The 26,596-nt window shown below is 38.6% G+C and overlaps 1 protein-coding gene across 1 annotated transcript in view; it reads right to left on the reverse strand.

The window, feature by feature from the left end:
• The window catches only part of FASN1 (Fatty acid synthase 1), a 666,286-nt gene that overhangs the window by 467,574 nt on the left and 172,116 nt on the right, over window positions 1–26,596 (reverse strand). Inside the window, exons 8-10 of the mRNA XM_090415364.1 lie at window positions 13,877–14,325; window positions 6,723–6,962; window positions 4,091–4,280 (exon numbers count right to left, since the gene is read on the reverse strand). Coding sequence (XP_090271490.1) covers window positions 4,091–4,280; window positions 6,723–6,962; window positions 13,877–14,325 — 879 coding nt within the window. The remainder of the gene's footprint in view (window positions 1–4,090; window positions 4,281–6,722; window positions 6,963–13,876; window positions 14,326–26,596) is intronic.

Here is a 26,596-nt window from a genome sequence, read left to right on the forward strand (position 1 = left end):
ACAAGGAAACCATTACCACTTTGATTCTTTGTGTCAATGTCCATAATTATTATTATTATTGCCATAATTATTCTTATTATTATTATTACACCAAGAACTCATGAAGTCAAAGACTCATCTGGGAGGTCCGTTTATCACACATTTCATCATACCGTGTCTTAAGCAAACTCAAACTCCTCGCAGACACCACACTATCTGGCAAGGCATTCCAATCATTCACAACTCTGCACGAAAAAAACCTGCCTCTCACTCCCCTATTAACACCCTCTTTATACAGTTTCCAAGGATGACCTCTGGTTCTCCCACTATTCTCTATAGAATTTCTCCACCATTGATCCTATAACAACCCCTAACCAACTTGTAGGATTCTATCATATCTCTCCTGTCCACCAGACTCTGCAAATTACATCTTCTCAATCTTTCCTCATACTCGACATTCCAGAGGTCAGAAACTACCTTAGTCAGTCGCCTTTGGACCCTTTCCAACATCTCTTCATCCTTCTGAAAACCCGGTGGCCAAATCTGGGCACAACAGTCCATGTGTAGTAGCCTAATCAAAGCCTTATACAACGGAACAAGAATTTCCCTACTTCTACACGTCAGTGTCCTCTGCATCATTCCCAGAAACCTTTGTGTTGTATTCACAAATTTGGCGATGTGTCCCCTAAATTTTAGATCCTTATCCACTACCACCCCCAGATCTCTTATTTCCTCTACTTCCAACAATATATTCTCACCAAGGTTAAATTCTGCATCCCATCTTTGTTTTCCAAATTTTAAAACCTTACATTTTTTAACATTAAAATCACATCTACATTTCCGTGCCCAATCACTCAATTTATTCAAGTCTTCTTGCAAGGCCACAACATCTCTATTCTTAATGGTTCGTCCAAACTTTGCATCATCTGCAAACAACTGAATATCTCCATCCAAATCTTCACCTATATCATTAATATACAAGAGAAACAGTAATGGCCCTAAAAGAGGCATTCCACTAGTCACTTTTCTTTTCATGGATATCGCTCCCCCATGCACAACTTGTTGTTACCTATCAGATAGCCAGTCTCTAATCCAATGCACTAATATAATATCCAACCCTATCTGCTCTAGTTTGACTGTCAACTTATCATGAGATACTCTATCAAAAGCCTTTGCGAAATCCAAGTATATTACTGTGTATCCTTCTCCTCTGTCCAAGGAAGCAGTCATTTTATTGTAATAAGTAAGTAGATTACTAAAACATGACCTCCCTTTAGCAAATCCATGTTGTTCATCAAAGATAATACCATTGTTGTCAACCCAACTCTGGATTCCAGTTCTCACAAGCTTCTCCAACAATTCAACCACAACACCTGACACACAGATAGGGCTATAGTTTGATGCTTGAGTTCGATCACCTCCTTTATGAAGTGGCACAATCTTGCCCTCCTTCCACTCTTTAGGAACTTGACCAAGTGCAAGACTCTTATTAAAAAAATAATATGTCAATGCAGATGTCAACTCCCTGGCACATTCCTTCAGAATATGCGGTGATAATTTATCAAGTCTCACAGCCTTATTTACATCTAGTTAACTCAACTCCCCAAACATCTCTTGCTCACTTACAGTCAATCTCTCCTCCCCATCATCAACTGCTCTCAATCTCCATGAAGTCACATTCACAAGATTGAAAGATCTTTATGAACTGCTCATCAAGAATCTTCACCACACATTCTGCAACAGCTGTCTTTATACCATTTTCTCCTTCCATAATCATTCTTTCTTTTGCTGGCTACATCGAAAGAACTACCTAGGATTCCTTTTGGCTTCATTAGCTAACTGCTGTTCATACCTCTCTTTAGCTACTCTCACCAACCAAGTCACCCTCCTTGCCTGGTCTTTGTAGACCTCATGAAATTGGTTATATCCACTTCTCTTATGCTGCCTCCACAATGTCCTTTTTTCTCTGTATCGCATGCTTAATCTCTTTATTCATCCATTTCACACCTACCTTATTTAACCTTCTCACCCTGGGAATACATTTAGACATTGCATCTACTAGATAGTTTTTGAAAATCCCCCAAGCTGCATTGATCTCTTTTCCAGCTAACTCCTCATTCCATGCTACACCCGCAAGCTCTCTCCTGAGCTCTTCATAATGACTCCCCCTTGTTGTTCCACATATACCCTTTTCTCACAGGGGTCTTCGCACTGCTGGCAACCACCCAGGTAATCACCTCATGGTCATTCTCACCAATTGGTGGATGATTTGACACCTCATTTATAATTACATCCTCTGATGAGGTGACAAAATCCAAGACCCTTAATCCTCGTGTGCCCTCTGTTTCATACTGTTTGAGGTAGTTATCCCTCAAAAACTCAAGAAACTCATTTTCTTTACTTCCAGTTGCTATCTCATCATTCCAGTCTATATTGCAATAATTAAAATCACCCATAATGATCATCCATTTCTTATTTGTTTGGCTAATTTGACTATACATTTCACTATCACCATCCACATTACGTGGTCTATAACAACATCCCACCAAGTATTTGATTCCATTCACCTTTTTCTCGCACCATACTGCCTCAAAACCACTGGCACTATTTCCGTCTTGCATCTCTACTTTGTAATAATCCAATGAGATGGTCTTATTATTTTTGCAATGCGACCCATAAACTTCAAGTCTTGTTCCACCATTACCCCCAGATGTCCCATCTGCTCCACCTCATTCAAAATGGCTGCATTAATTCTATATCTTGAATCCCAACGTTGTCCCAAATTTCAAGACACTCTTTGCAACATTAAACTGCGCTGCAGAATTCTATGGTTAATTCAGTCTGTTCAGATCCTCCTGCAAGGCAACAATCCACTGTAATTCTCATATCTCTTCTTAACTTTTAATCATCAGCAAACAATTGAACACCTCCAGCTAAACTGGTCCCAGTGTCATTAATGTACAAGTTAAACAATAATGGTTCCAAAATAAAACAGATCCTTCTGGCACTCCAATAGTGATGTTCTGCCTGAAAGCCAATCAGCTATCTATACTACCTTACTAGTCTGTTATCTAATCTGATCTGTTTCAATTTAGCTACCAGTTTTTCATGTGGCAGTCTATCAAAGGCCTTTGAAAAACCAAAGTTCACTACCGTATATGAATATCCATTATCAAATGAATTTGTCACCTTGTTGTAAAACATAGATAAACCTCCTCCTAACAAATCCATACTGACTATTATAATGAATACTGCTATTATGAACCCACTACTGAACTCTCGTCCTCACCAACTTATCTAATACAACATAACCCCATAATATAATAAATTTAGTTTAATCCTTTATCCAAGTGTGAGCAAACAAAGTTTGCGCCTGAAAGTATCTTCAGGACTGGGTTAAGGTGGTACACACCAGGGCAACTCGTTGCAAAGGTGGAGCAAGCTACCAACACTCCTATCCTAGTATCTCCTATAATGCAAAACACATCTCCTTGCGGATATGTCTATTGTTATGCATTAAGGGAAGGGCCACTACCCAGACCGGTTTCGACCTTTATTGAGGTCTCTTCAGTGGGAGCCAGGCCCAAGTCGAGATATCAGGCAGAAGCATTTGCACCTGCAAATGCTTCTGCCTGATATCTCGACTTGGGCCTGGCTCCCACTGAAGAGACCTCAATAAAGGTCGAAACCGGTCTGGGTAGTGGCCCTTCCCTTAATGCATAACAATAGACATATCCGCAAGGAGATGTGTTTTGCATTATAGGAGATACTAGGATAGGAGTGTTGGTAGCTTGCTCCACCTTTGCAACGAGTTGCCCTGGTGTGTACCACCTTAACCCAGTCCTGAAGATACTTTCAGGCGCAAACTTTGTTTGCTCACACTTGGATAAAGGATTAAACTAAATTTATTATACTCTAACCAAGTGGAAAATAAACTTTCAACAACATAACCCCAATAATCCCACTTGTGGTAAACAAAATAAAATAAAAAATAAAAAAACATTCTTTCCCAATCAATGCTTAGCTAAAAATTAAGATGAATAGGTGATTTCCCTAAAAAATAAAAATAAGTCTTTAATTAATGCATTTCTGCTATCACCGAAGTACATACCAACTGCAGCCATTGCTCCCATTATTAGATTGGCTTCTTCAACAGCTTTTCCTCTCCAGTAAGCAGAAAGAACCATCTGCTCTGCTGTCAGACAATCATCGGCATATGCACAACCTAATTCCCCAACAGAGTGTCCAACCATACCATCTGGGGTAATGCCGAGTTCTTTTAGCACATCTACAAGAGCAACCTGAAATAAAAATATCATTGGAAAAATATTGAAACATTTGTATATTTACAAATAGTTTAAAAATATTTACAAATAGTTTTTTTAAAGAAACTCCATCATGTTTAATATATGAAATTCTTGTCATATAACAAATTATTATCATTGTATTGTCCAGATGAAGATTTTGCAGTGACAGATATGAGAGGAACTCAAGAGAGAATAGAAATGTGATGAAATTGAGGCATTTAAAATATTGTAGAATCTTGATGTAAATGTGGCTATTTCAGCTTAGTCCACCAATGGTAGGAATGTATAAGCTTACAAATAAAAATTTCATGGGTGGGAGCTACTTAAAAATAATAATAATAATAATAATAATAATAATAATAAATAAAAAATAAAACAGAGAGAGAGAGACAGAGAGAGAGAAAGAGAATGAGAGAAGTTGATCGAAGGCAAAATTCAGGAATGAGTTTCTTGTATAAGAGACCTGAGGAGTTTCCATAATTCTACAATCACACATGTACCACAGCATAAAATTATCTATTGTATAATTATTTCCTCTTACATACTGTCAGACAACATGAGTGTCAGTAAAAAACAAAAGTAAGGAATTTGAACAAAATAACAATAGAGAGCCTGCATTAAATAATAATCCCTCTATGTGTGCAGTCATATAATTTATTAAATTTTATGATTATTATTACTGACACCTCTAGGGAGTCCAAAGACTCATCGAGGGAGGTCACCTACTCCACAGCTCTCTGTCTTACTACTCAATCCACCAATGCCATCTACCACCCACCACTACTACTACTACTTGTAGTATTTTTCACAGACAATCACAAACATCCATGCTCATGGCAGGATTCGAACCCGCAGCCTTTTGGCTAGAGAGTGGATATGCTAACTGTAGGGCTGAAAATGATAACTAAAATAAACTATTTATGACAGAACTTATCGGATCAGTTGAGAATGAAAATTTCCAAATCATTAGGGATGGTAAGGTAGTCATTGCGATTATGGTTTGGTTGATGAAGTAGGGCTTCAGCAAATCCTCTGTACACCAGAGTGTACAGAGGATTTGAAATTGGAAGTGATCACTATTTAGTCTTGAGCAGGATAAAACTGAGTTTCATATTGAAAAGAATAACATGTAAGAAAGTTTTAAAGTGAATAAAAGTTGAGCAGCTCTCAGATGTGAACTGTAGACTAAAACACACAAAGATTATTGAAGAAAAAATGAAAGAGTTTGAGAACAGGAATCAAAACTTGGAGATTCAGTGGCAAACTCTGAAGAAAACATTAATCGATTCTGCCAGTTTGGCATCCCAGGTGGGTGCCCAGTCAGCCCACCCCTTGATCTGGCATTGTCTACACTGTTTGTGTTGTTGAAAGTTTGGCATTTCATAACTGGTTGCTTCTTTGTGGATACCTCTGTTAATACTAAAATATTTGACACAATTTGACAAATATTTGACACAATTCCACACTTGGAATTAGGGGAGACAAGAGATCTGGTTGATGATTGACAGAAACGTGGTTTAGAGGACATATTGCAAAGGTGGTGAAGGTAACACAGAGGATTGCTGCAATTATGAGAAGGACACTGACCTACAGAGATAAGAGGGTTATCATTCCATTGTATAAGTCTCTGATCAGACCACACCTGGGGACCAAATCTGAGAACTCTCAGATTTGGTCCCCAGGATTTGAAGGGGATAAATCAACTGTGGAAAGGATACAAAGATGGATGACAAAGATGGTTTCAGGACTGTACAAGGATAGTTATGAGGATCGGCTGAGGGAATGTGGACAGCAGAGTTTGGTGGATAGAAGAAGGAGAGGTGATATGATTGAGACTTTTAAACTGTTGAGAGGTGGTTGCAGGGCTGACACTGGGGAGTTCTTTCACTTGGTTGAACAGCAGGAAAGAGTGATGACAAGAGGCCATCCCTGGAAGCTACGAAAGGAAACTGTGAGCAAGAGGGTGAGGAGTGGTTTCTTTGTGTGGAGGATGTTTGAACTGTGGAATGCAGTGCCTGATAGATTGGTGAGAGCATGAGAACGATCAATGCATTTAAGGAGTAGTATGATAGACTTTGTGTTTCCTAGGAGGGACCTCCCTCAATGAGTCTTGATAGACTTGTGTTTCTTAGAAAGGACCTCCCATGATGAGTGTTTTGACTCCATGGAGGCCTGAATAATAATAATAATAATGAATGATGAATGAGTTCAAGGACTGGTATGATAGACTTTGTGTTGTTTTGGATAGGCCTCCCAAGATAATCTTGAAATTCCTTGAATGTCCTGAATGAAAATAATAATAATAATAATAACACCTAATTAAAAATTTTACAGATGCATACATACATTAAAAGATAGACTAACAGAATAATCATATATTATTATATAATGATTTCCATATAAAGTTCACTAAATATACATAAGTAATAAATATACCTGAACAGCTGCAATGGAAACAAAAGAAGGTATTACACTTCTTTCTTTCTTGATAGCTAGTTCATCCTCTTCTAGGAGAATTTTTCTCAGATCAACACTATATGGTTTTAAAACTTCAGCAGAATGGTTAATTGAGTTGCTAAAAACTTCTAGCTTCATCAAATCACGGGCCATTGCAGGCCACTGTGAGCCCATTCCAGTAAATACATACCAGACTGGTCTTTTTTCAGGCATATTGTGCTATAAAATTTTTTTAAAAAAATATTATTATTATTATTGCATTTATTGGCATTTTGCTGATGTCAATATACAAGTTTAAGCTGCAATCATTGTATAATTCAGCATTATTAAGATTAAATTAAGCAAATTAAGAAATTTGAGAGAGGGAGAGAGAGAGAAATGGTTAGAGGTAATGTTAAAAGTGAATACTATATGAATTGAGTGAATGAACCAGATGTAGGAAATGGATAAGGCTGTGGATTTAGATGGTTTACCAAAGAATCTTTTTTATGCAATTATCAAATTTCTTTCTCAACTTGGATATTTAGTCAAAGTTTTGCAATAGGTAAGGTTCTAAAGGATAAGAAAATAGGAAAGATAGCCATTATAAGTGAATATTGTTATGGTAGAGGTTTCCAATTATAGACCATCAGCCTATCTGCAGTTGTGGTTAAAGTACTGGAGAGATCACCCTCTCTAGAACCTCAACCACAACCAAACCAATTCCATTTGTGCTATTTCTCAAAAGAAATGATTTGATTTTTTATTTTTTGAAGGCACAAATATAATAATTATTATTATTATTATCCAATACCCCATGGAGTCAAAGACTCATCTAGGAGGTCCTTTTATAATACACACAACTCATCATACTGCACTTTAAGCACACTCAAATTCTCTGCAGACACCACACTCTCAGGCAAGGCATTCCAATTGAATTCCAATTGAACTCAAACTTGAATGGCAAAGAATCCTAGGGAGTTCTTTCGATATGTAGCCAGCAAAAGAAAGATTGATTATGGAAGGATGACATTGACTGGAGGAAATGGTATAAAGACAGCTGTTGCAGAATGTGTTGTGGAGATACTTAATGAGCAATTCATAAAGATCTTTCAATCTTGTGAATGTGACTTCATGGAGAGATTAAGAGCAGTTGATGATGGGGAGGAGAGACTGACTGTAAGTGAGCAAGAGGTGTTTGGGGAGTTGAGTAAACTAGATGTAAATAAGGCTGTGGGACTTGATAATATATCACCACGTATTCTGAAGGAGTGTGCTAGAGAGTTGACACCTGCCTTGACATATTTTTTTAATACGAGTTTTGCACTTGGTCAAGTTCCTAAAGAGTGGAAGGAGGGCAAGATTGTGCCACTTCATAAAGGAGGTGATCGAACTCAAGCATCAAACTATAGGCCTATCTGTGTGTCAGGTGTTATGGTTAAGTTGTTGGAGAAGCTTGTGAGAACTAGGATCCAGAGTTGGGTTGACAACAATGGTATAATTTTTGATGGACAGCATGGATTTGCTAAAGGGAGGTCATGTTATAGTAATCTAATTACTTATTACAATAAAGTGACTACTTCCTTGGACAGAGGAGAAGGATACACAGTAATATACTTGGATTTCGCAAAAGCTTTTGTAGAGTACCTCATGATAAGTTGACAGTCAAACTAGAGCAGATGGGGTTGGATATTAGATTAGTGCATTGGATTGGAGACTGGCTATCTGATAGGTATCAACAAGTTGTGTATGGGGGTGCAATATCCAGGAAAAGGAAAGTCACTAGTGGAGTGCCTCAGGGGTCTGTTTTAGGGCCATTACTATTTAACTTATATATTAATGATATTGGTGAAGATTTGGATGGAGATATTCAGTTGTTTGCAGATGATGCAAAGTTGGGATGAACCATAAAGAGTAGTGAAGATGTTGTGGCCTTGCAAGAAGACTTGAATAAATTGAGTGATTGGGCAAGCAAATGGGGATGTGAGTTCAATGTTGCAAAATGTAAGGTTTTAAAATTTGGAAAACAAAGATGGGATGCAGAATTTATGCTTGGTGAGAATATATTGTTGGAAGTAGATGAAATAAGAGATCTGGGGGTGATAGTGGATAAGGATCTAAAATTTAGGGGACACATCGCCAAAATTGTGAAGACAACACAAAGACTTCTGGGAATGATGCGGAGGACACTGACATGTAGAAGTAGGGAGATACTTGTTCCAATGTATAAGGCTTTGATTAGGCCACATTTGGACTATTGTGCCCAGATAGTCCAAGGGTCCAAAGGTGAATGACTAAGGTAGTTTCTGACCTCTGGAATGTTGAGTATGAGGAAAGATTGAAAAGATGTAATTTGCAGAGTCTCGTGGAGAGAAGGTAGAGGGGAGATATGATAGAGACCTACAAGTTGGTAAGGGGTTGTTATAGGATCAATGGTGGAAAATTCTACAGAGAATAGTGGGAGATCAGGGGAGAACCAGAGGTCATCCCTGGAAACTGTATAAGGAGGGTGTGAGTAAGGGAGTGAGAGGCAGGTTTTTTTCGTGCAGAGTTGTGAGTGATTGGAATGCCCTGCCTGAGAGCGTGGTGTCTGCAAGTAGTTGAATGTGTTTAAGACACGGTATGATGAGATGTGTGTGTAAGATAAAAGGACCTCCTAGATGAGTCTTTGACTCCATGAGGTCTTGTTTTAATAATAATAATAATAATAATTGTTCTCAACTCTGACGCAAAAAACCTGATTCTCACTCCTCTGCTCACACCCACTTCACATACAGTTTCCAGGGAAGACCTCTGGTTCTCTTCTGATCTTCTATTTTCTATAGAACCTCTCCTACATTGATCCTATAACAACCCCTTACTAATTTGAAGGTCTATATCATATCTCCCCTCTTCCTCCTCAGCAGACTCTGTAAATTGCATTTTCTCAATCTTTCCACATATTCGACATTCCAGAAGTCAGAAACTACCTTAGTCAGTCGCCTCTGGACCCTTTCCAACATCTCTTCATCCTTTTGAAAACCAGGTGACAAAATCTGGGCACAGTAGTCCATGTGTAGCCTAATCAAAGCCTTATATAATGGAACAATAATCTCCCTACTTCTACAGGTCAAAGTCCTCCGCATCATTCACATAAGTCTTTGTATCGTCATCACAATTTTGGCAATGTGTGCCCTAAATTTCAGATAATTATCCACTATCATCCCAAGGTCTCTTATTTCCTCCACCTCCGACAATATATCCTTAATAAGCATAAATTCTGCAACCTATCATTGTTTCCCAAATTTTAAAACCATACATTTTGCAACATTGAACTTGCATCCCCATTCCCAATCACTCAATTTATTCAAGTCTTCTTGTAAGGCCACAACATCTCTCCTACTCTTCATTGTTTGTTCCAACTTTGCATCATCTGCAAACAACTGAATCTTCTTCTTCTTGAGTATTCTGCAATTGAGCAGGTTCTTCTCTTAGTAGCAAAAACTTTTCTTCCACTCTCTTCTATTCCGAATTTTCTCTTTCAAGGTTGTGTACCTGTCTCCATTCAGCATGTCATCTAGCATTGTTTTCCTTACTCTTCCTCTGGGCTTCTATTTTGCCTTCGATGGCATCTCTGATGATTCCATTCCTTCTCAGAATATGTCCAATCCAGTTTCCTTTCTTCTTTTTATCCTCCTTAACAGACTGTCCATTTGATTTTTTCCATCCTTCTCCAAATCAACATCTCAAAGCTTTAGTCTATACATAATTGCAATAAGTAAGTAGATTACTAAAACATGACCTCCATTTTACAAACAACTGAATATCTCCATCCAAATCTTTGCCAATATTATTAATATACAAGTTAAACAGCAGTGGCCCTAAAAGAAACCCCTGAGGCACTCCATGTGACTTTCCTTTTCCTGAATACTGCTCTCCCATACACAACTTGATGATACCTATCTGATAACCAGTCTCTGATCCAATGCACTAATCTAATATCCAATGCCATCCGCTCTGGTTTGACTATCAACTTATCATGTGGTAATCTATCAAAAGTGTTTGCAAAACTAAGTATATTACTGTATATCCCTGTCCACCTTATTGTAATAAGTAATTAGATTACTATAACATGACTTCCCTTTTGCAAATCCACACTGTCCATCAAAGATAATACATTGTTGTCAACCTGATTCTGGATCCTAGTTCTCATAAGCTTCTCCAAAAACTTAACCAAAACACCTGACACACAGATAGGTCAATAATTTGATGCTTGAGTTCTATCACCTGCTGTTTGAAGTGGCACAATCTTGCCCTCCGTCCACTCCTTAGGAACTTGACTCAGCACAAGACTCATATTAAAAAAATATGTCAAGGCAGGTGTCAACTCCCTGGAACATTCCTTCAGAATATATGGTGATATATTATCAAGTCCCTGAGTACTTAACATCTAGTTTTCTCAACCCCTCATACACCTCTTACTCACTTACAGTCAGTCTCTCCTCCCCATCATCAACTGCTCTCAATCTCTCCATGAAGTCACATTCACAAGATTGAAAGAACTTTATGAACTGCTCATTGAGTATCTCCACGACACATTCTGCAACAGCTGTCTTTATACTATTTTCCACAATCAATGTCATCTTTCTTCCATAATCATTTTTTTTGGTGGCTACATATCGAAAGAACTCCTTAGGATTCTTTTTGGCTTCATTAGCTAACTGCTATTCATACTTCACTTTCGCTACATTTACCAACCAAGTCAGCCGCCTTTCCTGGTCTTTGTAATCCCATGGAATCGGTTATTACCACTTCTCTTATGCTGCCTCCATAATGACTATTTTCTCTGTATCGCATACTTAATCTCGTTATTCCATTTCACACCTACCCTATTTAACCTTCTGATCCTTGGAATACATTTAGACATTGCTTCTATTAGATAGTTCTTGAAAATCCCCCAAGCTGCATTGATCTCTTTTCCAACTAACTTCTCATTCCATGTTACACCCGCAAGCTGTCTCCTAAGCTCTTAATAATCACCCTCGTTGTAGTTCCACATATACCCTTTTCTCGCAGAGGTGCTGACACTGCTGGCAACCACCCAGGCAATCAACTCATGCTCACTCTCCCAATTGGGGGGTGATTTGACACTGCATTTATAATTAAATCCTCTGATGAGATGACCAAATCCAAGACCCTCAATCCTCGTGTGCCCTCTGTTACATACTGTCTGAGGTAGTTATCCCTCAAAAACTCAAGAAACTAATTTTATTTACTTCCAGTTGCTATCTCATCATCCCAGTCTATATTGTCATAATTAAAATTACCCATAACAATCACAGTTTTCTTATATGTTTGGCTAATTTGATTATACATTTCATAGTCACTATCATTCACATTACAAGGTCTATAACAACATCCAAGCAAGTATTTCATTCTATTCACTCTATCTCACACTATTGTATGATAGAGGTGAATAGTATTTCATTCTATTCACCTCTATCATACTACCTTAAAACCACTGGGACTATTTCCCTCTTGCATCTCTACTTTATATGGACATAACTCTTCCTCTATCATCAATAGCAAACCCCCTCCCTTTCTACTCTCATGAAACACATCATACCCTTCCATCTCTATTCTTGTCAGAATGTCGTCCTCATCTAACCATGTCTCACTTATTCAAACAAGTTTTTGATGAACAGACTCAATTAATGCAACCATTTTATCTGCCTTGTTTCTTACACTTCTAGCATTTGTATACAAACATAACACTCATTCCTGTATCTACAACCAGTTCCACTAATACCACTCATTCGATGTGATTTCTCCATGCTCAACTAGAGCCATTTCCCTTTCTGCTTATTCATTTTAGAACCCTCTTCAAGTTCAACTGTTTCCTCTTGATTCCAGGTCATCCCATTCATTTCCTGTTTACATATGTATTCATATCCTCTTGGAGCATCCACCTTTCTCACGCTGTTCCCCTGTCCACCTCAGCCTCCGCGTTTCCATCTTGCACACCCATTCTCTCATTCTCTATACCACTCACTTTCTCATTATAACCACCTCTTCAATCTCTCTTGTCTTACTCTCCCGCTCTTCCACATCGCTTTCCACTTGATCAGCTTCATTCTCCATACTCACTTCTCTGTCTTCCAACAGCAGTCTCTCCAAGCGGCTCACACCAAAACCACTCAAATGCAGTCCATCACTCTTATACAGTTCTTCACCCTTCAAACTCATTCCACACATTAATAAACTGCAGTCCTTTCTCCTCACACATTTCAGCTAACATATCATTCTTAATCCTTGCTTTCCACCTCATCTCCCCACTATCATACCTAGCAACATGCTTACTACCGTTCTTATCACACTATTCTCTTTTATCCGTCTAAGCAACCTCCTGATATTCAATCCGACATGCTCTTTATTCTCAGTGAAGTCATTCGTACCTTTTAAAACTACCAATTCTTATGGTCACTTCCTTCTCATATCCAATGCCTCAACACTCTACCCATTCTACTGCGAGGAAAACATACCTTGTGCATCCTCCTGTCCAGCACATCTTTAATAATTGAGTTGCCACACAATGCCAAATCCCAGACATTAGAGGTTGCAAAGTTAAGCATTAGTACTGTGAATCAGCCAAGTTTAAAAAATAAATAAATAATTATCCAAAAACACTGCTCTAGAGATCCATGAAACCTTTTTTCAGGTGTCAAGTCAGGTTGCTGTGGGATAATAGTCTCACTCAGGGTGATGAAATTCATTTTTTACCCTATATAAAAACATTCACAAACAGCTATACTAAAGGAAAAATTCGAACCCACAGCCTATCAGCTGAAGAAATAGAATGCTATCCACTTAGCGAACTAGGCCATAAAAAAGTTAAACAGAAAGAAAGAAAAACAGTTTAGAACACAAGAAAGAGTTGATAAGCACTTAATCACTTGTCTCTGGACTTCCTCCACTTTCCTCATCACAATGAGTTTCATCAACTATTTCTTATCAACTAATTGCCAAAATCATAGACTCATTTCTGAACGTAAAAAATGGATCTTTCTATATTATCTGTCATGTATATAGAAAGATCCAATTCATGCATATAATGCTAATATATAATCATGCATATAATGCTAACATATAATCTTACATGTAATGCTTATACTTACTCCAGAACCTTTTGCAGTTATGTCCTGTCCATGAGGCTGAATAGCAAATCCTCTATAACACATCATAGATGGCGATAAATAGGATGAATTATGAAGAAGAGAAAAGAATTCTCTTCCTGGATGATGCTTATTTAGGTAATCAAAGAAATGGTTTATGCTTTCTTCAGTTCTTCCACAGTAGAGTGCCAGCTGAGGAATATTTTTCTGATAAGCTGATTGATTGCAAGCTTCTTTGGAGTTAGTCCTTAAAAGTACATGAACATTTGCCCCACCAAAACCAAAACAATTTAATGCTGCATATTTCCCACCCCATGGTATGACATCAGTCACTACTTTTAGCCGACCGTCAATCAATCCAGTAATTTCAGAGTTTGGCTTAGTATAATGCAAGTTAGGAGGAATTTTAAGCTCTTCCATTGAAATCAACACTTTAATCAAACTGCATAAAGCTGAAAAAAAAATTACTTAATTTAAAAATAGATCTAAAATTGAATTTTCATAATAATCATAAATTTAATAAATGTATTAAGACTTTTGATGATTTCAAAATACCAGTATTTTGTCATTAACTTATTATTTAATATAAAACAATGTTTTAATATTCGATGTGGTAAGCTTCCATGGAGTCACAAGACTGATCATGGGATACCAAACTCTCTCTACATAGCTAGAACATGTTCAACATTGAGTCCATCACCATCACTCTGGCAACACATTCACCACATAAAATTCGACTATTCACTATACAAAAATTTCTGAAAATACATACATGCATACATTCATCTTCAAGGCCCACCTTTCCTAATTGGATTGTGAGGGCAACAGCTGCAAGAGAAACTTCCAGTGGTCACGATCCTCTGTTACCAAGCTCAGGTGATCTGGTGGGATTCCCAAACGTGTCCACCCAAGGTTTTGGATATAATCTATCCAGTGAGTCCTTGGCCTTCCACAGGGTCCCCCACCCTCTGGCTTGGCAAAGAGGGCCTGCTGAGGGAGCCGCTCTTGTGGCGTTCTGACCAGGTGCCCATACCAATGTAACTGTGATCTCTCAACACAGAAAAGCAGCGGTTGAGTACTGAGGGTTTCCCGAATTGCAGAGCTTCTGACTCTGTCGAGTCTTGTCAGCTCCACAACCCCTTGAAGGAACCTCATTCCAGCCACTTGGATTCATGTCCGCATTCTTTCAGTCATTACACAACTCTCATGACCATAGGTGAGGATGGGGACATAGACTGGATTGAAGACAGCCAGCTTTGCCTTCTGGCTTAACTCCTGCTTCAATACTACCGAACGGCCAAGCTCCCGCAATATTGAGCTTGCTAAGCCAATTCGAGTATCTAGCTCTACGTCCCATTTTCCATCATTCATGAATATGGACCCAAGGTATTTAAACTTCTCCACCTGCCTCATTGGGACTCCACTTTCATGTAGAGTGCATTGGGACAGTTGTCTTGAGACCACAAATGTTTCAGTTTTGGCCACACTGATCTTCATTCCGGCATCTGCACAAACAGCTACAAACCTATCCAGGGTCTGCTGGAGATCATCTGTGGAAGAGCTAAGCAGAACTAGGTCATCTGCAAAAAGCAGATGTCCAATGCTACATCTTCCAATTCTGACACACTCACTGCCTCGGCTGTGCCTATCAATCCAGTCCATAAATATTACATAAAGGAGGGGTGACAGAACACACCCTTGGTGGAGGCCAACGGAGACTGTGAAAGGTTCAGACTTTGTGCTGTGTTCACCCTGACACAAAACTCTGGGCATTCATACAGGGACTTGATGGCAGCTAACAGTTAGCCATCCACTCCATACTCCTGTACTACTTGCCAAAGATTATCCCAAGGAACCCGGTCATATGTCTTCTCCAAGTCCACAAAATATGTGTAGACATTCTTGGCATATTCCCAAGTTTTCTCAAAGACTTGCCTTAAAGTGAAGATTTGGTCAGTTGTGCTTCTACCAGGATGAAAGACACATTGTTCTTCCTGGAACTTTGACTCAACTATGCTCCTGCAACGTCTTTCCAAGCACCTAGCATACACTTTCCCAGGCAGGCTGAGCAAAGAGATGCCACGATGGTTACTGCAATCCTTCTGGTCTACCTTGGAGAAAGATTAGACTCATCCTATACAAATGCAAACAAAGTATTCTGGCAAACCATCCGCCGCCTTCAAGGGAGGAAATTGTGCACAGCAAGGGCAATTAAGGCCTCTGATGGTGCACTTTTAACAACCAAGAAGGATATCCTCCATGGATGGAGGGAATGCTTTGAGAGCCTTCTTAACCCGGGTGGCCCAGCAGCTGTGGACATCCAAGAAGATTGAGGCAGTGACTAGTCTCACAGCAGAAGAGGTCCATTTAGCAATAAAATCGATATAGCATATAAAAATCATGAATGATACATGGAAAATTTTTTCACTTGGCTGTAAATTAAACTTGCTGAGAGATTACATTCTTGTTTACCCATTTATCCAAATATAAGCAAACAAAGTTTGCACATGATATACTGCACATTTATGACGAGGCTACTTCAGTACAGATGCTTATCATATTCCCACAATTTCTCAACTATCTTAAAGTGAAAATCTGATCTTGACAACCTCTATTTGGCCAGAAACCTGCTTGTTCCTCTCCCAGTTTCTCTTCCATAATCTTTTTCAACCTCTTTTTAAGTATGCTTACCTGGAACACTTAATAGAGAAATTCCTCAATAATTCTCACATTCAGTTTTATTCCCATTTTTACAGATGGCACTATGAGAGCTCTACTCCAATCATTCGACATTCTGACCAGGCCAACTGAATTATGCAGTATAGCCACTTCAAAACTTTTCTACTTCATACTTAAGCATTTCTGGTCAAATATCATCTACTCCAGCTGCCTTTCTAAATTTCAAGTTTTCGACAGCGTTTTCTACCTCAAGTATTGATAAGTATTCTTCTTTGCATTCCTCCTGAAAATTCACTACGACTGTTCTGTCACTGCTTGGTTCATTTAACAGTCTTTCAAAGTAATTCTTCAGACATCTAGGATATTTTTATCTTCAGTTTTCATGTTATTTTATCATCTTTGATTCCTTTTACAATATTCTTTCCTCCATTTCTAAGATTCTTCAATGGTCTCCAGAACATTTTGTCACTTTCCTGATATTTATTTTCTATATTCTTACCAGTCTTCCCATGACTTTTGTTTACCTACTTTTACACATAGCTTAGCTCTCTTACATTTTTCTGTATATTCTTTTAGGGCATCTGCCAACTTATTTCCTAAGAACTTTTGGTATGCTTTCTTTTCCAGGACTGCTTCTTTAACTTCTTGTGTCCACCATGGTGTTCTTAATTTTCTATCCTTGCTGACAACTTCACCATATACCTCCCTAGCTGAATAAACATCTTCTACTGAGTCTGCCACTGAGTCTTCAAGGTGGTGAAGGTGGTTCTTGTTTTCAATTTGTTTCATTTTTTCCTTCAATAATATTTATATAGTCGAGTCTACAATTTACTTGCAAAAGCTGCTCAACTTTAATTCTTTTTTAAACTTTCTTTCATATTATTCTTTTCAATGATATCAGTTTTTATCCTGCTTAGTACTTAGTAATGGTCACTTCTAATTTCAAAACCTGTGGTAAACTCTTATATCCTGAACAAGCATGAAGATATCGCTGACTACAACGATGTAGTCAATGAGGCTTTCTTTATTTCTTGTGTCTTCTCTCCATGTAAGTTTCTGCACATCGTTATGTTGAAACATGGTATTAGTAATGACTACTCCATGTCCTGAGCAGATTACATCTGCTCATTTTTCCAAATTTTCCCAAAATGTTCCTATATGACTGATGGAATTCATTTCCTGCTCTGCTGTTCAGAAGACCAACAAGGACCACTTTGTCTATATTCTTTATGTCAGTTGATTGTTCTAATGACTCAAAAAATTCCTCCACTTCTTTCTTGGAAGAACCTTCTGTAAGACCATAGGCACAAATAGGTCTCATTGTCCAGGTTCCCATTGGTTCGAGAATATTATTATTATTATTATTCAGGCATACATGGAGTCAAGAAACTCATCGTGGGAGATCCTTCTTTGGAAAAACAAAGTCTATCATACCACTCCTTGAACTCATTGACCGTTCTTGCTCTCACCACTCTCTCGCTCAGGCAATGCATTCCATGGTTCAACCACTCTTCATGCAAAGAAACCACTCCTCAACCGCATGCTCACAGCTTCCTTTCGTAACTTCCAGGGATGGCCCCCTTGTCAATGCTCCTTCCTGCTGTTCCACCAAGCAAAAGAACCCCTGAATGTCCACCCTGTAACTGCCTCTCAACAGTTTAAAAGTCTAGATCATATCACCTCTCCTTCTTATATCCACCAAACTCTGCAGTCCACATTCCCTCAGCTGATCCTCATAACTAACATTCTACAGTCCCGAAACCATCTTTGTTATGTGCCTCTGTACCATTTCCACAGTTAATTTATCATTTCAAATTCTGGGGACCAAATTTGCGAATAACAGTCTAAGTGTAGTCTGATCAGAATGATAACTCTTTTATCTCCGCAGGTCAGCATCCTTCTTATTACAGCAATCCTCTGGGTTACCTTCACCACCTTTGCAATATGCTCCTCGAATTTCAGTTTTCTATCAATCATCACCCCCTAGATCTCTTGTCTCCACTACTTCCTCCAGTACAGCTCCTCCAATTGAGTATACAGCAGTAGATGCCGTTGGTGTAGATGGAGAAGGTAGATGAGGTTGGTGAATTGGTGGAGACAGAGAGTTGTAGATTTGGTGGCCTTCCTCGATGAGTCTTTGGACTCCCTAAATGTGTTACATAATAATAATAATAATAATAAATGTGTTAATGATGGGAATGGCTTTGTCAGCTGAAATGTTGACGAGGAGAGAACAATTTTGACTTTGTGTTCAGTTCAGGGCCAGTTCAGGCCCATCAAATGTGTGCAAAGAGGTCTACATGTATAAGGCACTTGAGAAGAATAGAAATCTGCAAGTTCAGATCAAAATTTCAAATTCAGTGTCCAACTATTTTATGCAGACAAGAGTATACAAAAGAACATGCAGGTAGATTATTATGTCTGTACACGAATTCTAGGAGTATCAGAAAACAAAAAACAGAAAAAAAAAATGATGTGCACACAAAGAGGCCTGAATTGTGGGAAAACAAGATTTAGATGTTACACCATGAAAATGCACCAGCAAATATGGCAAAACATCAGACATCCATTGTGTCCCATCCACACTATTCTCTGAACTTAGCCCCAGCAGACTTTTTCCTGTTTCCCAAACTTAAAATCACTAGTATAACTACATAAGTAAAATTACAAACAATTACAAAGAAAACATTTAAGTATACTAAATATAAATAAAAATAAAACAAAATAATGAAAACTTATGTTATCTTCGTCTTGTCTTCCACCGTTATGCATCCAATTCCGACCCCATCATCTCGGTTACCAAAATACACAATATAGCGACAACAACTAACTTCAAAAACAACCATGATAAATTTAGTTTAATCCTTTATCCCAGTGAGAGCAAACAAAGTTTCCACCTGAAAATATCTTCAGGACTGAATATGGTGTTGTACTATCTTATCTGGGCAAGTAGTACAATACCAGGCAACTCATAGCAAAGGTGGAGCAAGTTACCAACACTCCTATCCCGGTGTTGTACAACTTACCCTGGTAAGATGGTACAACACTATATTCAGTCCTGAAGATATTTTCCTTTATCCCAGTGAGAGTAAATGTTGTTTATCTCACTGGGATAAAGGAATAAACTAAATTTATCATAGTCTAACCTAGTGAAAAATGAACTTTCAAAAACAACCACTGAAGGACACTTGTATTCCAGAAAACAACACGTCACTACAAAAACGTAGAAAAACAGACTACTCACCAGTTAAAAAAGCACTTTCTTTCAGCTCAAATTCCCTGGCACGTTTTCCATTCAATTGACTTCCAACCATACCAGCTTTGTAGATTCTGTTGTGTTTTTCCATATTTAATTTACCATCTTCACTAAAAATCATGCCCAAGTAGCTGAAATGTTTTATTTGTTCTATGCAGTTGATAATTTATATGCTTCTGCCTAATTTCATTGTTCTTTGTCTTATTATTGCTGACTATAATACCATATATATTACAACAGTTATTTAATTTAGTCAGGGAATCTTGCAGACTTGTAGCAGATTTATTTAGAAGTACAACATTATCTCCATAAAGCAAAGAGATGACATTAACATCCCCAATTTGAGGGTTGCCGGGATTCCTAGACATTTGCATTTGTGAGAGCTCCTGATAAGATAAGTGTTATTTTAAGTTATCGTTGATAAATTTACTTGAATATTATGTAGTTTTGTTTTCTTGCGTATCTTAGTGTGTCTGTTTGTGTGTTTTTGGTGTTTCATTTTATAATTTGATAAAATATGTTAGAAGTAAGTACGAAGGAAAATGGCAGCCAGTAATGATGGTTCGCCATCTTTATTCAATAACGGTAATATAAAGGAGATGATTCAGTACTATCTGCAAAATGTACGCTTTGTGGAGTGCAGTCGGAGTATGGCTAGATGATAATAAAGGAGTGAATGTGTGTAGAAAACATAAGGAGAATGAGGAATTAAAGTGTATTTCAGGTCGTCAGTGTGATATTTTTGTCAAACTTCAGAATGAAGAAAATAGTGATATGACAAGAAATGGCGAGGTTGTACCAGAGAACTGTCAGGGCGTGAATGTAGAAAGTGTGAATGATGGTATTAATTCAGAGCAAATTAATGGTTTTGAGATAGATGCAATGAGTGAGATCGCGTTGTTGAGAGGAGCGATACAAAGGGCAAAGCGGCAGCTAGAGCGTATGAACAAAAGTCGACTGAGTGTATCAGCCAATAATAAAAAGTATGATAGGAAAAATAGCGTATGAATGTGAACGTAAACAAAATGAAGGAGAGAGTGCTGTATGAGGACTCGTTAGTACAAGGTGTGTTAGTAGAAGATTTGACAAAAACGTACCAACCTGGTGCGACCATAAAGGATGTAACTGAGTCTATTAGAGAGCAAAAGGAAAGGGTGAAAGAATTGATTGTTGTGGCAGGTACGAATGATTTGAAAGAAGATAAAATGGAAATGATAGAGGACCTGAATAAATTGTTTGAGGTAGCAAAAGAAAAGAGTGAGAGAGTTAGGATGATAAGTCTTTTGCCGCGGTATGACAGTGAAGAGTTTAGAAGGAGGGTCATAATTGCAAATGTCTTTATGCGTGGGTTATGCAGGATGAGTGGTGTGGAATTTGTAGACGTGTGTAGTGAGTTCGATGGGCGAAAGGATCTATATAAGATGGATGGCTTGCATTTGAATGGATACGGTGTAAGGAGACTTCAAAAAGTGTTGCTGAATGTAGTGGATGTGCAAAATCAGGGAAACTAGATTTATTAAAGGGGGGGGGTAGTAGTTATACAGTCCTTAAAGAGGCAGTTGAATGTATGAATGAGTATAATATGCCCAAGCAAATAAGGACAACAAATCAGAATGGGATAGTTAATATACAGCATCAAAGTAGGGATGGGGCTAATGGGGGGTTTAAATTCATGTACACTAATGCTAGGAGTATGAAGAACAAGAAGGAAGAGTTTTGAGCCATGGTTGGCATTTCCAGACCACAGGTTATTGGCATTAGTGAATCATGGCTGACTGTAGATGATATAGCTAGTGGGATTGAATGTGATGGGTATAGTGTGTTCAGGAAAGACAGGAGAATAAAATGGGGGTAGGAGTATTGTTGATGATATCTGATGAGCTGCAGCCACGGAGAATAGAAGTTAAATTGCAGGATAGAGAAACAAGCATATTTGAGGCCATTTGGTGTGAGATTGTGGCTAGCAGAACAAAATATACAATTGGGTGCTGCTATAGACCAGGTGATGGAAAAGATGGTGGAGACAGTATGCACACGTAAATAGAAGAAATGAATGGAAGGAGGGTAATTATTAGGGAGATTTCAACTATGGTCGCATTGATTGGAGTGAGGAAAGAACATACTGGAGGAAGGAATTGGATTTTATGCAGTTATTAAGGGATAACTATCTGCGACAACATGTAATGGAAAATACTAGGGGTCAGAGAGTGCTTGACTTAGTAATTACATCTGAGGATTTGGCTGTAGCAAATATGACTACATTGCTACCAACTGGTGAGAGTGATCATAGGGTCTTGACTTTTCAGGTGGCTAAAAGTGTGGAATTTATAATTAAGACAGGGTACATGTGGAATTATCAGGCTGGAAAGTATGACAAGCTTAGGAGTTCGATTGGTTCAGTGCCATGGCATGTACAACTGCAAGGATTAGAAGTTATTATTATTATTATTATTATTATTATTTCGGGAGACTCCAGGAGTCCTTAGACTCATCGAGGGAGGCCCTAAACATCATGTCCACACAACTATGCAATTACATTCTCACAGTATCTATCATACCTTGTCTTGAACTCGATCACCGTCATAGCACCCACAACAGACTCTGGCAGCTTATTCCACTCATTTACCACTCTAAAAGTAAAGAACCCAGCTCTAACACCCCTGCTAACCACACTCTTGCATAGCTTCCATAGGTGTCCCCTAGTTCTCCCACCACCAGTCCTGATCTCAAAAATATCCTCTGAATTAATCCTGTAGAACCCTTTAGCAATTTGAATATCTCAATCATATCTCCCCTCCTCCGCCTATCAACTAGTTTCTGCAACCCACAAATCTTCAACCTGTTCTCATATGGTTCATTCCATAGACCTGTTATCATCTTAGTCACTCGCCTCTGGATCCTCTCCACCTGCTCCCCATCAAGAAGGAACCGAGGTGACCAAATCTGGGCACAGTAGTCGAGATGAGGTCTTATCAAGGCTCGGTACAGAGGTACAATAACTTGCTTGTCTCTGCTCGTCAAGGTATTTTTCAACAACCAAGTGAGTTGATGAGCTGATTTAGCTACTTTTGCAGTGTGCACCCTAAACTTCATCTCCCTATCCACCAACACTCCCAAGTCCCTGGCCTCATCAATCTCTTGGAGTACAGTTCCACGAATGTGGTATACTGCTGCTCATCTTTTCGCCCCAAAATGCATAACCTTACATTTTGTCACATTAAATTGACATCCATTCTCCTTAGCCCAGAACTCCAATCTATCTAAGTCATCCTGCAAGACTTTGACATCTTCTGCATTCACTATTGCCCTACCCAACTTTGCATCATCAGCGAACAAATGAATCCACTTAGATCCTTTCTTATATCGTTAATGAACAGATTAAACAGCAGTGGTCCAAGAACAGAACCCTGCAGCACACCACTAGTCACAGGCCATCTTTTGGACTCTACTCCTGAATAAACTACTCTTTGATATCTCTCCATCAACCAACCACCTATCCATCTCACCAACCCTATATCCATTCCCATATGTTATAGTTTACGGATTAGTATTCCATGTGGTATCCTGTCAAATTGATCAAGTTGATAGTGCATGGGAGGTTAAGAAGTGTTTGCATGAAGTAATGGCTGACTGTATACCTAGAGTCCGAATAATAATCAAGTAGGGGTTAAATGGATGAATAACACCATTAAGCTTGAGCTGCAAAAAAAGAAACAACTATGGAGGGAATTTAAGGAGAAAGGTAACCGGAAGGCACACGAACTGTAAAAAGTGCAGACCAGAAGGGTAACGAGTGTGGTGAGAAAAGCAAAAAAGGATTACGAAAGAACATTGGCCATGCAGGCTAAAGAGAATCCTAAACAGTTTTTTCGATATGTTGCAAGTAAAAGGAAAAATATATATGGCAGAATGATTTTAAAGAATGCTGAGGGTAGGGAGATATAGCTGAATCAGTTGATATAGTTGAGTTATTGAGTGAGCACTTTGCAAGAATATATCATCCAGGTTGTGGCATTGCAGAAATGAATGAACCAGTAGATTATACGCAAATTGTGGTGAATGAAGTGCAGGTGAGTAGTCTATTGCATAACCTCAATGTCAATATATCTGTGGGGTTGGATGGTATACCAGCTCGTGTCGTACGAGAAGTGGCTAAAGAATTGTCAGAACCCTTGACCGTTTTGTTTAATTTGAGTATCGAGTCTGGTTAGTCCCGAGGGGGGTGGAAAGAGGGGAAAATAGTTCCACTGCATAAAGACGGTTCCAAGACTGCTGTTGTAAATTACCGACCGATTAGCATATCAGGAATCGTTGTCAAGGTCTTAGAGAAATAGTCAAGAAAAGAATTGGATTGGATAGATGAAAATTGGATATTGTATGGGGGAAAACATGGTTTTGTGAAGGGTAGATCATGCCTCAGTAACTTGCTCACATATTTTATAACACAGTGACAGATGAACTGGATAAGGGTAATGGGTTTACAGTGATTCTACTGGACCTTGCCAAGGCCTTTGACAGGATACCACATGGAACCCTAATCAGTAAACTGGAGCAGATGAGGATAGATATAGGGTTGGTGATATGGATAGGAGGGTGGTTGATGGAGAGATACCAGAGAGTGGTTTATTCAGGAGTGGAGTCTAAAAGACGGCTTGTGAGTAGTGGTGTGCTGCAGGGCTCTGTTCTTGTACCACTACTTTTCAATTTGTTCATCAATGGTATAGGAAAGGATCTGAGAGGAAGTGTTCACTTGTTTGCTGATGATGCAAAGTTGGGTAGAGCAATTGTGAGTGCACAGGATGTCAAAAGTTTACAGGCAGATTTGGATAGTTTGGAGGGCTGGGATAGGAAAAATGGATTTCAATTTAATGTGGCAAAGTGTAAAGTTATTTATGCACTTTGGGGTGAAAGGAATAGCAGCAGTATATCGCATTGGTGGAACCTGTACTCCAGGAGATTGATGAGGCCAGGGATTTGAGAGTATTGGTGGATAGGAAATTAAAGTTTAGGGGGCACATTGCAAAAGTGGCTAAATCAGCTGAGCAAATCACTTGGCTTCTGAAAAATACTTTAACATGCCGAGACAAACAAGTTATTGTTTCTCTGTATGGAGCCTTGATAAGACCCCACATGGACTACTGTGCCCAGTTATGGGCGCCTGGGTTTCTTCGTGATGGGGAGGAAGTTGAGGGGATCAAGAGACGAGTGACCAGATGATAACAGGTCTCTGGAATGAACCTTATGAGAATAGTTGAAGATTTGTGGGTTGCAAAAATTGGTCGATAGGTGGAAAAGTGGTGATATGATTGAGACATTCAAATTACTGAAGGGTTTCTATAAGATTAATCCAGAAGATATTTTTGAAAATAGGACTGGTGGTGGGAGCACTAGGGGCCATGCATGGAAGCTGGGTAAGAATGTGGTTAACAAGGGTGTTAGATCTAGGTTTTTTACTTGGAGAGTGGTGAATGAGTGGAATAACCTGCCAGAGTCTGTTGTGGGTGCTACGACCGTGAATGAGTTCAAGGCAAGGTATGATAGATAATGAGTGAATGTCGAATAGTTGTTCTTGACATGATGTTATGGCCTCCCTCGATGAGTCTGTCGACTCCTTGGAGTTGCCCGGGATAATAATAATAATAATAATAATTTTGATATCAGTTTTTTATATCAATATTTGATAACTTTGGGTACTACCAGCAAGTTCTGGCCACAGTGTAAACCAAAGTCTACATTATTTAAATTAAGGCAATATATAATGTTATATCACCGATGTGAAGCCTATTGGCAGGGCCAGCGAAAGCGGGCATGCGGTGCATGCAGGCACCGCTACGAAGGGGCCACTGCCTCCGGTGCACTGTTTATAAGTTCATTTTTAAGAAACAAAATTTTTATCATAAAAAAAAAATTGTATATTGCTGCCTCTTTGATCAGACAGCTGTTTACAATTTTGCAGTGAGAGCAGGCTAAACTTGTCTACAGAATGTTGTGTCTACTGAAGTCTATCTAAAGTGAAACGGTGAATGGTTTTTATGCACAGAAACGAATTTTCGTACAAAACATTTGTTGCTAGTTAGATAGTCATATGGTACGAATCTCAGTAGGCTACTGACAACAGCACAGTGAGGACTATCATTTCGTCTCTGTGTCGTGTTGTGTAATAATTTCTTGTGGGTAAAAAATAGAAATGGAATCAAAAATTTCAAAAAAAGTTATCCTGTGCACAAAATTGTAAATGTCATGCTGCGAAAGAAGCAGTTATTAAGAAACAAACTGGGGCTCTTAATAAATTTGTTAACATATTAAAATATTCTAATGCAGATTGTAACCAACTCGATATATCAAAAATCACAGTTGAAGAATCATGCATATCATCCAGTTTGCATGAAAGTTCTATTGCAACTATTGAACAAGATAACAAGATGCATGATTTAAGCGAAAAACAGTTAGAAGAAGATTTAGTTGTAGTTGACCATGAAACTAACACATTGTTAGTCTCTGTAAATTTAGAAGATCCAGGTGAATGGGGGAATGTTGATGAAAAATTACGAGTTGTTTTAATTGAAATGGGGCCTGTTCAAAAGAAAAATATAATATATCCCAGAGATATATATGGTGGTAAATTTGGTGACATGCATTATAATAGAAAAATGGAAAACGGGAGCTCGTGCCAAGAACGTGGCTCATTTATTCCGAAACTTTAAATTCTGTTTTTTGCTTTTGTTGCAAACTTTTTGCACCTACTGTATCAAGTAGTCTTGTAGAAGGTTATAACAATTGGAGAAATG

This window comes from Typopeltis vanoorti, chromosome 3, assembly GCF_054136105.1.
Source record: "Typopeltis vanoorti isolate ZY-2024b chromosome 3, IOZ_Tvanoo_1.0, whole genome shotgun sequence".
NCBI lineage: Eukaryota > Metazoa > Arthropoda > Arachnida > Uropygi > Thelyphonidae > Typopeltis > Typopeltis vanoorti.